Raw genomic sequence first — 11,633 nt, forward strand, 5'->3', positions numbered from 1 at the left:
AGAAGGCAGTGGTATGATATATTTAAGATACAGCAAGAGAAAGAATGCAAGCCAAGAATTTTTTATCCGGAAAGATTATCTTTCAAAAATGAGGGTGAGATTAGAATATTCACAGATAAACAGAAACTGAGAGAGTTCATAACAAAAAAGTCCGGCTTTGCAGAAAATACTAAAGGGAGTGTTATAGACAGAAGAGAGAGGCTTGATAGAGAGTCTAGAAATGATGACTATATCTGTAACAGTAACTAAAAATGTCAAAAGAGTTGTGAAAATAAAATATGACAGATATATTCTTATTTATTTTATCTCTCCCCTTCCTGCCCCTCTCCAGTTTTCTGCTCTCTATGTCCATTTGCTGTGTGTTCTTCTGTGTCCACTTGCATTACTGTCAGTGGCACCCAGAATCTGTGTCTCTTTTTGTTGCATCATCTTGCTGCATCAGCTCTCCGTATATGTGGCACCATTCCTGAAGAGGCTGCACTTTCTTCGCACTGGGCAGCTCTCCTTCCAGGGCACACTCCTTGTGCATGGGGTTCCCCTATGCAGGGGACACCCCTGTGTGGCACGGCACTCCTTGTGCACATCAGCACTGCCCACGGGCCAGCTTATCATATGGGTCAGAAGACCCTGGGTTTGAACCTTGGACCTCCCATGTGGTGGGTGGATCCATTGGGCCAAATCTGCTTCCCTAAATATGACAGATAAACCCCAAATATTTAGGAATAAATCTAACCAACCATGTAAAGTACTTGTATTCAGAAAACTACAACTCATTGTTAAAAGAAATAAAAAAAGACCTAAATACTTGGAAGAACATTCCATGCTCACAGATTGGAAAACTAAATATGATTAAGATATGAATTCTAAAAAAAAAGAAAAAATTCATTCTACTCAAATTGATATCAGATTCAATGCAATCCTGATAAATATTGCACCAGCATTTTAAAAATAAATGGAAAACATGCTTATCAAATTTATCTGGAAGGGTAAGGGATCCTGAATAGCTAGAAACATCTTTAAAAATTTACTCAAAATGGATAAAAAACCTAAATATAAAAACAAGAACCATAACGCTTCTAGAAGAAAATATGGAAACTATCTTCAAGACCTTGTGGTAGGTGGTGGATTCTTAAAGGAGACAAGAGGAGGACTGAGATGGACTACTGATGTTTAATGTATGTAGAAGTTTTAATTAATTTTACTGTAAAAGCGTGAAAAAGAACAGAGTTGATAGTAACACATTATAGTAAAAGTTGGTTTATAAATGGGAATGTGGCTGAAAAGGGTAGTCTAGGGATGTAAATGCCAATTGACAGAAAGCTAGAGAATAGTCTAGGGACTGAATAATACAATAAACCCAGAGGTGGATGAGAATTGTGGTTGATGGGACAGATTCAAGAGCATCCTTTGTGCACTAGAGCAGATGTACATCACTACTGCAGAGTGGTGGGAATGTGAAGAAGCATGGGAAAAATACAACCGGACTGACCTATGGGCTGTGGTTATACAGTAATAATGTAATATTCATGCATCTATGCCAAAGATGTACTGTGTTGATAATGGGGGAGTATGGAAAAAGTGTGCCAAATGTATGCTATGGATCTGGTAATAAATGTTGATATTATCTCATAATCTGTAAAAAATATTCCACCATGGTGTGGTGTATTGATAAAGGGGTGATGTATGAGAATTCTGCACATGTGCATGAATTTTTTTTACAACTTCTGTCGTATAAATATATTTTTAAAATAATAGGGTGGGTTAGGGGAAAATACACCAAATGAAGATAAGGACTATAGTTAGTAGTAAGATTTTAAAAAAATTCTTCCCCCCTTGGTGGCTTTTTGTGTGCTGTCTGCTCTGTGTCCATTCGCTGTGCGTTCTTCTGTGTATTTATTTTTATTTCGCCTCCCACCCTTGCGGCTAGCTTGCTGTCTGCTCTCTGTGTCTGTTGCTGCATTCCTCTGCTTTTTTTGCTTGTCTCCCTTTTTGTTGAGTTACCTGAGTTGGCTCTCTGTGGCACTTGCCGGCCGGGCAGCACTCCACAGTGTTTGCAGGCCAGTGGCTCTCCGCAGCGTGCAGGTGAGCCTGCCTTCACAAGAGGCCCTGGGAAACAAACCCAGGGCCTGCCATATGGTAGAGGGGAGCCCAACTGATTGTGCCACAACAGCTTCCCAGTAGTTAAGATTTTGACAATGTTCTTTTATAATTTGTAACAAATCTCTTAACAACAGTGCAAGGTGTTGGTTGAGGGTTGCTGTATGGGATCCCTGTATGATGTTATGCATGTTTACTTTGTAAGTTCACAACTTTTACTACACACTTATTGTTTATATATATTCATGTATAAATGATATAAAATAATAATAATAATAGGGTGGGTTGGGGGAAAAATACACTAAATGTAAGATACTTTGTTTAGTAGTAATATTTTGAGTATACTGTTTAACCATTAGTTAAAAATGTTTCACAACAATGCAAGGTACTGCTGGTAGGGTGAGATATGAGAGCCCTGTAGGAAATTATGCAGGTTTTGTAAGTTCACAACTATTACTACACACTTATTGTTTGTGTATGTTTACGTACAAGTGGATATACTTCAATACATTTTAAAAAAAAGGCACAGAGAGGCAAAAAGAGGGAAAAAGCAGCACAGAAAGGCAAAAAGAGGCAGAGGCGAAGAGGCAAAATGAGGCAGAGAGAGGAAAAAAAAGAGACAGAAAGAGGCAAAAATAGGAAGAGGCAAAAAAGAGGCAAAAAGCAGCTCAGAGAGGCAAAAAAGAGGCACTGAGAGGCAAAAAAGAGGCAAAGGCAAGGCAGGAAGAATGAGGCAAAATTTAAATGTTAGTAAATCTGGATATCTGGGTAGGGGGTATATTGGAGTTCTGTTATTCCTGTTATTTTTTTTTTTTAAAGATTTATTTTTATTTATTTCTCTCCCCTTCCCCAGTTGTCTGTTCTCTGTGTTCATTCGCTGCGTGTTCTTTTGTCCGCGGCATGGGAATCTGTCTCTTTTTGTTGCGTCAGCTTTCCGTGTGTGTGGCACCATTCCTGTGCAGGCTGCACTTTTTTTCGCGCTGGGCGGCTCTCCTTTCTGGGCGCACTCCCTGCACGTGGGGCTCCCCTACGCGGGGGACACCCCTGCATGGCATGGCACTCCTTGCGCGCATCAGCACTGCGCATGGGCCAGCTCCACACGGGTCAAGGAAGCCCGGGGTTTGAACCACGGACCTCCCATGTGGTAGATGGATGACCTATCCATTACAAAGCCCGCTTCCCACCTGTTATTTTTTAACTTTTGAAATTAATGCAAAATAAAAAGTTTAAAATGAAAAAAAAAAAAAAGTGATACCTCTGACAGACCAGTTTACAAACATAATCCAGTAACTATTTTTGGAATTCACAAACCATATCAAACTGCCACATGTAGGGTCACAGGACAAATCTATATTCAACTTCCTTAGGAACTGCCAAACAGTCCTCCAAAGTGGCTATAACATTCTGCATTCCCACCAACAGTGAATAAGTGTTCCTCTCTACATCCTCTCCAACACTTCCAGTACTCCGTCTGAAATATCTCATTGTAGTTTTGATTTGCATTCCCCTAATCACTAGTGATATTGAGCATCTCTTCACATGTTTTCTTGCCATTTGTATTTCTTCTTTGGACAAAGATATATTAAAGTCTTTTGTCCATTTTTTAATTGGGTCGCTTGTCCAGTGATTCTTTTTTAAGATTCTGTTTATATATTTATTCCTCCCCCTCATTGCTTGCATTTGCTGTCTGCTCTCTGTATCCATTCACTGTGTGCTTGTCTTCTCTTTAGGAGGCACCTAGAACCGAACCAGGTACCTCCTATGTGGGAGAGAGGCGCTCAGTCAGTTGAGTCACCTCCGCTCCCTGCTTTGTTGTGGCTCTCACTGTGTTTCCTCTTTGTGTCTCCTTGTTGCAACATCATGTGTCAGCTCACTGCACAAGCTCACTGTCTTGCTCGTCTTCTCCAGGAGGAACTGGGAACCAAACCCAGGACCTCCCATGTGGTAGGCAGGAGCTCAATTGCTTGAGCCACATCCGCTTCCCCTAGTGATTCTTAAAAATGAATCAATTTGAAACATCTGCTTAGCAAGCAACAATGCAAGTGCTGCTACAGAAGAAATATATGACTAGAGAAAGGCCATAAGCAATACAAATTGTATAATCTACCTTTCCCTAATGCAGCACCCCATAAATTTATATATGGATAAAAATAAACATGAAGAAGTACTTCAACTGCTTCTAAGTGGGTTATAAATACAAATAGCATAAAAATTTGGTATTAAAAACTCTACAGGGAAGCAGACTTGGCCCAGTGGTTAGGGTGTCCGTCTACCACATGGGAGGTCCGCCGTTCAAACCCCGGGCCTCCTTGACCCATGTGCAGCTGGCCCATGCGCAGTGCTTACACGCGCAAGGAGTGCTGTGTCACGCTGGGGTGTCCCCTGCGTAGGGGAGCCCCATGCACAAGGGGTGCACCCCGTAAGGAGAGCCGCCCAGGACAAAAGAAAGTGCAGCCTGCCCAGGAATGGCGCCACACACATGGAGAGCTGACGCAACAAGATGACGCAACAAAAAGAGACAGATTCCTGAGCCGCTGACAACAACAGAAACGGACAAAGAAGATGCAGTGGGTAGCCACAGAGAACAGACAACCGGGGTGTGGGGGGAAGGGGAGAGAAATAAATAAATAAATCTTTAAAAAAAAAACTTTACAAATCTAAATTATGGTGGTTTCTATAACCAAAAATAATCAGGGAAAATAATTTATTAATTCAAGCAAGAATATAAAGTTATATAGAATAATCACACCAAAAAGAAACAAGAACGATACAGGTTTGCTCTTTAGAAGCCTATCGTTCTTACAAACCACTCTTACAATTCCTTTGGCCTACAGGTTTATATGACCTGTTAGTCAAGACTTAGAGAGGGATATTAAAACAAAAAAATAACAACAACAAAAAACTATTAGTATGTGTCCTAAAGAAGAATCTAGCTGTATTTCCCAAATGCAGTAGGCTATTTATTATAATCACCAAAACCATGTTCTAAGTACAAGAGCAAGTGTGATTTTTAAAACTGATTAAGGAGGGAAGTGGACTTGGCCCAGTGGATAGGGCATCCATCTACCATGTGGGAGGTCCGTGGTGCAAGGAGTGCCGTGTCACGCAGGGGTGTCCCCCGCGTAGGGGAGACCCATGCGCAAGGAGTGCGCCCTGTAAGGAGAGCTGCCCAGCGCGAGAGAAAGTGCAGCCTGCCCAGGAAGGGCGCCGCACACACGGAGAGCTGACACAACAAGATGATGCAACAACAAAAAAAATAAAATAAAATTGATCAAGGGGATGCAGACTTGGCCAATGGATAGGGCGCCCACCTACCACATGGGAGGTCCGCGGTTCAAACCCCGGGCCTCCTTGACCCGTGTGGAGCTGGCCCATGTACAGTGCTGATGCAAGCAAGGAGTGCCATGCCATGCAGGGGTGTCCCCCACGTAGGGGAGTCCCACGCGCAAGGAGTGTGCCCCTTCAGGAGAGTCTCCCAGCACGAAAAAAAGTGCAGCCTGCCCAAGAATGGTGCCGCACACACAGAGAGCTGATAAAAGATGATGCAACAAAAAGAAACACAGATTCCTGGTGCTGCTAATGAGGATAGAAGCGGTCACAGAAGAACATACAGCGAATGGACACAGAGAGCAGACAACTGGGGGGGGGAAGGGGAGAGTAATAAATAAAAATAAATAAATCTTTTTTAAAAAATTGATGAAAACAATGAAAAGGAAGGATGGGAGCTAAGAAGAATGGAGACTAATTCATGCTTGTTTACATTCTCCTTTGTTAATCAAACTATAGTAGCACAGTATAAATATACCTAATTAAGTTACAGTTCAAAATTTTGGTTTTCAGTTACATGTTTCTCCCTGTGTAATTTAAAATTGAAAACCAATAACTGCTTTAAGCTGGTAGCAAGATATGTTTAAAAAACAACAACAGGGAAACAGACTTGGCCCAGTGGTTAGGGCGTCCGTCTACCACATGGGAGGTCCGCGGTTCAAACCCCGGGCCTCCTTGACCCATGTGGAGCTGGCCCATGCACAGTGCTGATGTGCGCAGGGAGTGCCGTGCCATGCAGGGGTGTCCCCTGTGTAGGGGAGCCCCACGCGCAAGGAGTGCGCCCCGTAAGGAGAGCCGCCCAGCGCGAAAGAAAGTGCAGCCTGCCCAGGAATGGCGCCGCCCACACTTCCCGTGCTGCTGACAACAGAAGCGGACAAAGAAACAAGACGCAGCAAATAGACACAGAGAACAGACAACCAGGGGAGGGGGTGGAATTAAATAAATAAATAAATCTTTAAAAAAAACAACAAAAAAACAACAACAACTATATTTCATATATATAGAGATGAAAAATCTCTAATTCTTTAGGGCCAGCATCTTTAAATCAAGGGGTTTAGGAAAATATAATTACTTACCCTAGAGTTTTGGTATGTTAACGTCATCTGTACATTTACCTAATAGGTGATATATATATGTCACCATCTTGATGCTGATGAAAGTTATTATTGATTGAAAAGATCCGTATCACTTAGCAAATTGTTTCAAAGTATAGGCATTTTAAAGAATAGAGCATGCATTAATATTTTGGATTAAAATTTTTAGTACAGGTAACTTTCATTTAAAATCTGGTCTTACCTCAGTCTAAGAATGAAATGGTGAGAACAAAATAATCTGACCCAGGTACCGGAACTGTGAAACAATTGTGCTTTTGCACAATTTAGTCAAATCAGTCTTCATATAGTTATCATATAACCAATGGCTCATCCTGCTTGAGGACAATTTTAGGAACAGCATCTTAAGGAAAATCCCAGCTAAAACATTAGTTTTAGCAAAAACAAGGTTTAGGCTAAACATAACTATACAATATTCAGTTTTGATAGAAACAAGTTTTATTATGGACAGTGAAATGAGAAAATTGAGGTATCAAGTAAGAATTTTATGTCCTTTTTTCTAGAACAAGCAATCGTTATTAGGAAGCTGTTGCCCCATTCTAATAAATATCACCAATATGAAGAAATAGCAGAAAAATTATTGTCCAAATACTGAACTCTTGTAACCAAAACACATTTTGGGTTCAGGAAAACATGGTAAATATGTGCAAAAAAGAAAACAATAAAAAAAAAACACAAAGAAAACATACATGCCAGAAACAAATAGTTCAAGTTTGGGAATTACTGGGGTTGGAAACAATTATTGTGTTACTGCTTTAAGAACCCCACGGAGCACCTTATAACTCATTAACTGTACATTTTCCTTAGGAGGGAAACAAGGTCCTCTCTCAGTCACATATGCATAAGGAAACCTCAAAACCCAGAGGCCATCAGGAGGGAGGGTGATTTCTTGTTTTTCTGGATGGAATACTGGACATGGTGGTGGACCTGGCTGAACCTGAAAAACACACGTAATATTAGTATTTTTATATAAATGAACAAAAGGCTCAAAGATTATATAAGATGTAGCAGGTATGAATACATTCCTAACTTTAATCATATCCAATAATCTATTATTTAGTCTCAAACATTATCCTGCTTTTCTAGAATTTTAACTTTAAGCTCTGCTTCTGAACCAAATAATATTAACTAGTCAATACATCCACTAAATTTATTTTTCAAGAACAGAGTATTAGATGTAGAAGGTACTTAAAATTAGATTCGTTTAATGAAATAATTAGTTTTGGTACTATCCTGTACTTTTTAATCAAAACAAGCATTAGCATTTTTGGTTTGTTTATGGGGGGAGGGTCATACTTCTTACCTGAGGCATTAGTGTTATCTGTAAAGGAGCATCAGGAACCACAACAAAAAGCCTCATAAGCTGAGCATAATGTGGTTTCAGCCCTCGACCCTGAGATGATGACAGAATATATAACGGCATATCACTGTTGAGGGCTTTTAAAGCTGATTCCTTTGGCCCACTTCCCATTACTTTCATTACTTTGTCAGGTCCTGAGCACATGAATCTCCGACCTCGAGAGTCTTCATATTCAAAACCCACAAAAGCTCGAGCTATGTCATCTCTCCGTCTTCCTCTTCCCATTACAACTGCACTTCTCTTTCCAGGAATAGCCTTATTCGGAGCAGGCCAAGAATTTGTGTCTAAGTCTCCTTCATCTTCAGCTCTGGTCCTGATGACAATGTCCCAAGGCATAAGATAGTTTGTTCCTGGAATAAAACCCTGTTGGTCCAAACCTGTATGAAAGTTATATGACTTAGCAGGGCCTAGTTTAACCAAAGACCAACTAGAGAATTTGGGTAGGAGGCCTTTGGGACAATTTGAATGTAGCATCCCGGGGAGATACTCAACTGTGGATGCCTGTCTATCAATCAAGTTTGGTCTCTTCTCTGTTTTTACCTCTCCTTGACCATGAACTTCTGGATTATCTCCTCCTGCTTGTGGGTCAGCTGGATAGGTACCTAAACTATCAGTGGATTGGCCTAAACTCAGTGCTAAACTCAGGCTTGTGCTCTCCCCTTGAGTTTGAGGTTCTTTTTCTTTAAGTTTATCAGCATCTGTATCTGGAGGGGCAGGAGAGGCTTCGTTTTTGGCAGGAGCAGGATCTGGAGTACTTGGTTCAAATACTGGGAAATTGATATGATCCAATTTTCCACAACATTTTTCTTCCAGAAGCTAGGGAGGGGAAAAAAAACACAACTTTCCATTTAAAGTAACACATTCTTCACTCTAAAAGTAAGATCAACAAGCAATGTGTACATGTACATGTAAAGTACTTTACCCCATTTACACATCATACAGCAATGACATTTGCTTTTCTAGGTATTTTGCTTCTGAAAATATGTATTTTTACTCAGATGGTATTTAGCAAAAAAAAAAAAAAAAAAAGAGAAAGAGAAGAGGAGGAAGAAAAATTTAGAGCTTACCTGATAAAAGTCATAGTTAGCTGCCTTAATATCAAAGGGATCATCTCGAGGTGCTTGTTTCCTTCCACAGTTACAGGCACCAGTGGATCGAGCTCTGCTATTGTGATATAGCACAGGAGGATTTCTATCAGCTTCTGGTTTTTCTCCTAGAAAATATAATAGTCACTATTAATTTCACAACTACAATGCAAAATCAAATTTAATTTGTATTCTATTGCATCTAACCCCAAAATAGCTCCACATATTTGGAGACTGGAAGGAAAAAAAAAAAAAAACTCACAAAAACCTTAACTAAAAACATACAACAGAGGAAGCAAGTCAAAGTATATAAAAAGAATTAATCTTTTTAACTTAAAGTTTCAGGGTTTCTAAGTGAATTTTTCATCCTGCTATTGTCATCATTTTGACCTTACACCACATTATGTTCATTTTAGTTCAAAAAATCCTTTAGGATAAAAAGTGTTAATATGAAATTTTGAAACTTTGCACTAATAGTTTTCATTTACTTTAATCAGTAGCGTTCATTCTCTAAATACAAGAAAATAATTAGTAGTTACTGCTCATACTTTCCTTTTATGGACTAAGCAAAAACTTACATCTGATTCCCTAAATTTTTATAGGATTCTCCCTTTAAAATATCAACACATAGTGAACAAATTATCTTAAACCAAGAATAAGAATAAGCTCAAAGTTTTGATTTCAAAATACTGAGAAAAATTTCATTACCTGGTTTAGGTAATGAGTGAAATTTATGTACACAGTGTTGATCAGTTAAACTCCTTTCCTCACAGAGCTGATGGCCATTGCTCCAAAATTTGTAACAGTCCTCATGTAACTGCATGGCATATTTATGAAATGCTGGACCCCTAGCATGCTGACTGTACACTCGAAGAGCCTGTGCAAGCTGATTTTTATGGACAGTCATTGTGTAATTATGGGGCAAATTTGACTGGTAGGCACTATGGGCCATGGGTAAAGCTTTTTGGCACCGGTTTTCTGAGAATTTTGTGTCAATATCCAAAAACCCTTCTAAGACTTTAATACTGCTTAAAATCTTAGATGTTAGTTCTCCAGTGGGAGATCCAACGTCCTCCTCTTTTCCATCAATAGCCACTTCATACAGTTTTGAAGCTGCTGAGATCCACTTCTGATACGTGGGAAGTTCAAAATGGGAAGGCTGTGGGTTCCTGCCCACACTGTCATCAAAACCTTTCTTGCTCAGAACTAGTTCCACATGCTGCCATAGGAATTCTCGAAGAGTGAAATCCACTAGCTGGCCTGAAGAACTGGAACTGCTGCTGTCAATGTGGAAGGAAAGTTGTTGTCGGCTGTGCTGCCTCATCACCTGGTATCGCCTGGGCCCAGAAAGGGGAGCAGGCACCAGCAAAGATTCTGGGTCCTTCACAGTGCAATGACTCCTAAGTTGGTCCAGTAACATGCCTACTGGGTCTTCCTCTTGGCTTCCAGGTACTATGTACACAAAAGCTTGGTTGGCAGGTACAGTAAAGAGGCAGTTGATGCTCTGATTAGTCAAGACTCGGCTCTTCCGGAAGATTCTATAGATCTGGTCCTCCAGGGCATGCTGCAGTCTCCTTTTGGGAGAATGCTTTTTGGGCTTGTCTGGGTGAGCTGGGTCTTGGTTCCGAGGGGGTTCCACCTTCAGGGCTCCATTGAGTTGAAAGAGGAAAAGGAGTCTGGGTGGGCAGGGTCGGCAGTTTAACTTCCAATCTTTGCCAATTGGACAATCCTTAATGGCTGATTTTAGGAGGGGCAATACCTTCTGTCTCAACCCATCCAGGGCTCTGAATACCCGATCATAGGTAATGTCAAAGGAACAAGTGGGATGGACCAGAAGCAGGATGTGACAAACGGAGAAAAGGTAAAGGAGACTGAGGCACTGCAGCTTCTCCTGATGCTTCCAAAACTCGTGCGCTTCTGCATGAGGTAAAGAGAGGCCACCTCCAGCTTCCCCACTCTGAAGGGCCCGGCAAGCTCGGAGAAGCTGTGAGTTATCACAAATGGAAGTAAGAAGAAGATACAGAACTTTGCTTTCCTGATTGTAATAGGCCTGCAGAAGGCTGTAGTCCTGGGAGCCTGGCTCCGTTTGGTTCCCTTCCGCGGCTGCTACTCCTTCCCGAACTGGTTCCCCGGCCCCAGGGTCTCCGGCTCCACCTGCCTCCCCGACGGTGCCAGCCTCGGTCTTGATCCCAGGCCCTGGGTCCCCACGATCTTGTTGGCGAAAGAGGGGAAAGACCTGTCGGTCGCACACCGTGTTCACAAGCGAGAACTTCTCAGAATTCAGGCGCAGAGCTGTCTTTCCGAAGATTCCCACCACACAGATCTCATCCTCCCGCCACGGAGGCTCAGGTCCGCCAGCCGTGCTCCCTCCGCTCTCTGTAGGGGAACCTCCCGGACTTTCAGAGCCTGTCCAGGCTGAGGCTCCCATCAGAAGCTCTCGTAAGCCGACAGGACCCACCATTGTGCAAAGCCCTCCCTAAAGTCCTTCCGGTCCGCACTGCAAACCCAACCGGCTTTCGTCCTTCCTCCTCTTCTTTAGTAACAGCTTTCCTCTCACTTTGGTTCCGTCTCCCGCTCCTCCTTTTCTGGGTTTACGCCGAGATTTTCCCTCGTTCAGCACCACAACTGGTTTAAGACTTTCCTCCATTTGGG

The 11,633-nt window shown here is 41.7% G+C and overlaps 1 protein-coding gene across 1 annotated transcript; it reads right to left on the minus strand.

Moving 5' to 3' along the window:
* Window positions 1-6,956: 6,956 nt before the first annotated feature.
* SMG8 (SMG8 nonsense mediated mRNA decay factor) lies at window positions 6,957-11,490 on the minus strand. The gene is made up of 4 exons (XM_004468211.4): window positions 9,690-11,490; window positions 8,964-9,109; window positions 7,840-8,712; window positions 6,957-7,473 (listed from the first exon to the last, which is right to left on the minus strand). The coding sequence occupies exons 1-4, from the start codon at window positions 11,440-11,442 to the stop codon at window positions 7,276-7,278; spliced, it is 2,970 nt and encodes a 989-aa protein (XP_004468268.1). The 5' UTR covers window positions 11,443-11,490; the 3' UTR covers window positions 6,957-7,275.
* Between the last annotated feature and the right edge of the window lie 143 nt (window positions 11,491-11,633).

The sequence above is a fragment of the Dasypus novemcinctus genome, chromosome 21, assembly GCF_030445035.2.
Source record: "Dasypus novemcinctus isolate mDasNov1 chromosome 21, mDasNov1.1.hap2, whole genome shotgun sequence".
Classification (NCBI taxonomy): Eukaryota; Metazoa; Chordata; class Mammalia; order Cingulata; family Dasypodidae; genus Dasypus; species Dasypus novemcinctus.

Bases quoted from the DNA above. Each gene is read 5' to 3' on its own strand.
- SMG8 (XM_004468211.4), bottom strand. From the start codon at position 11,442: ATGGTGGGTCCTGTCGGCTTACGAGAGCTTCTGATGGGAGCCTCAGCC. The intron at 9,110-9,689 runs GTAATGAAATTT...TATATTTTCTAG, and splicing joins TCACTCATTACCTAAACCAG to GAGAAAAACCAGAAGCTGAT. The intron at 8,713-8,963 runs GTAAGCTCTAAA...TCCCCTCCCTAG, and splicing joins CTAACTATGACTTTTATCAG to CTTCTGGAAGAAAAATGTTG.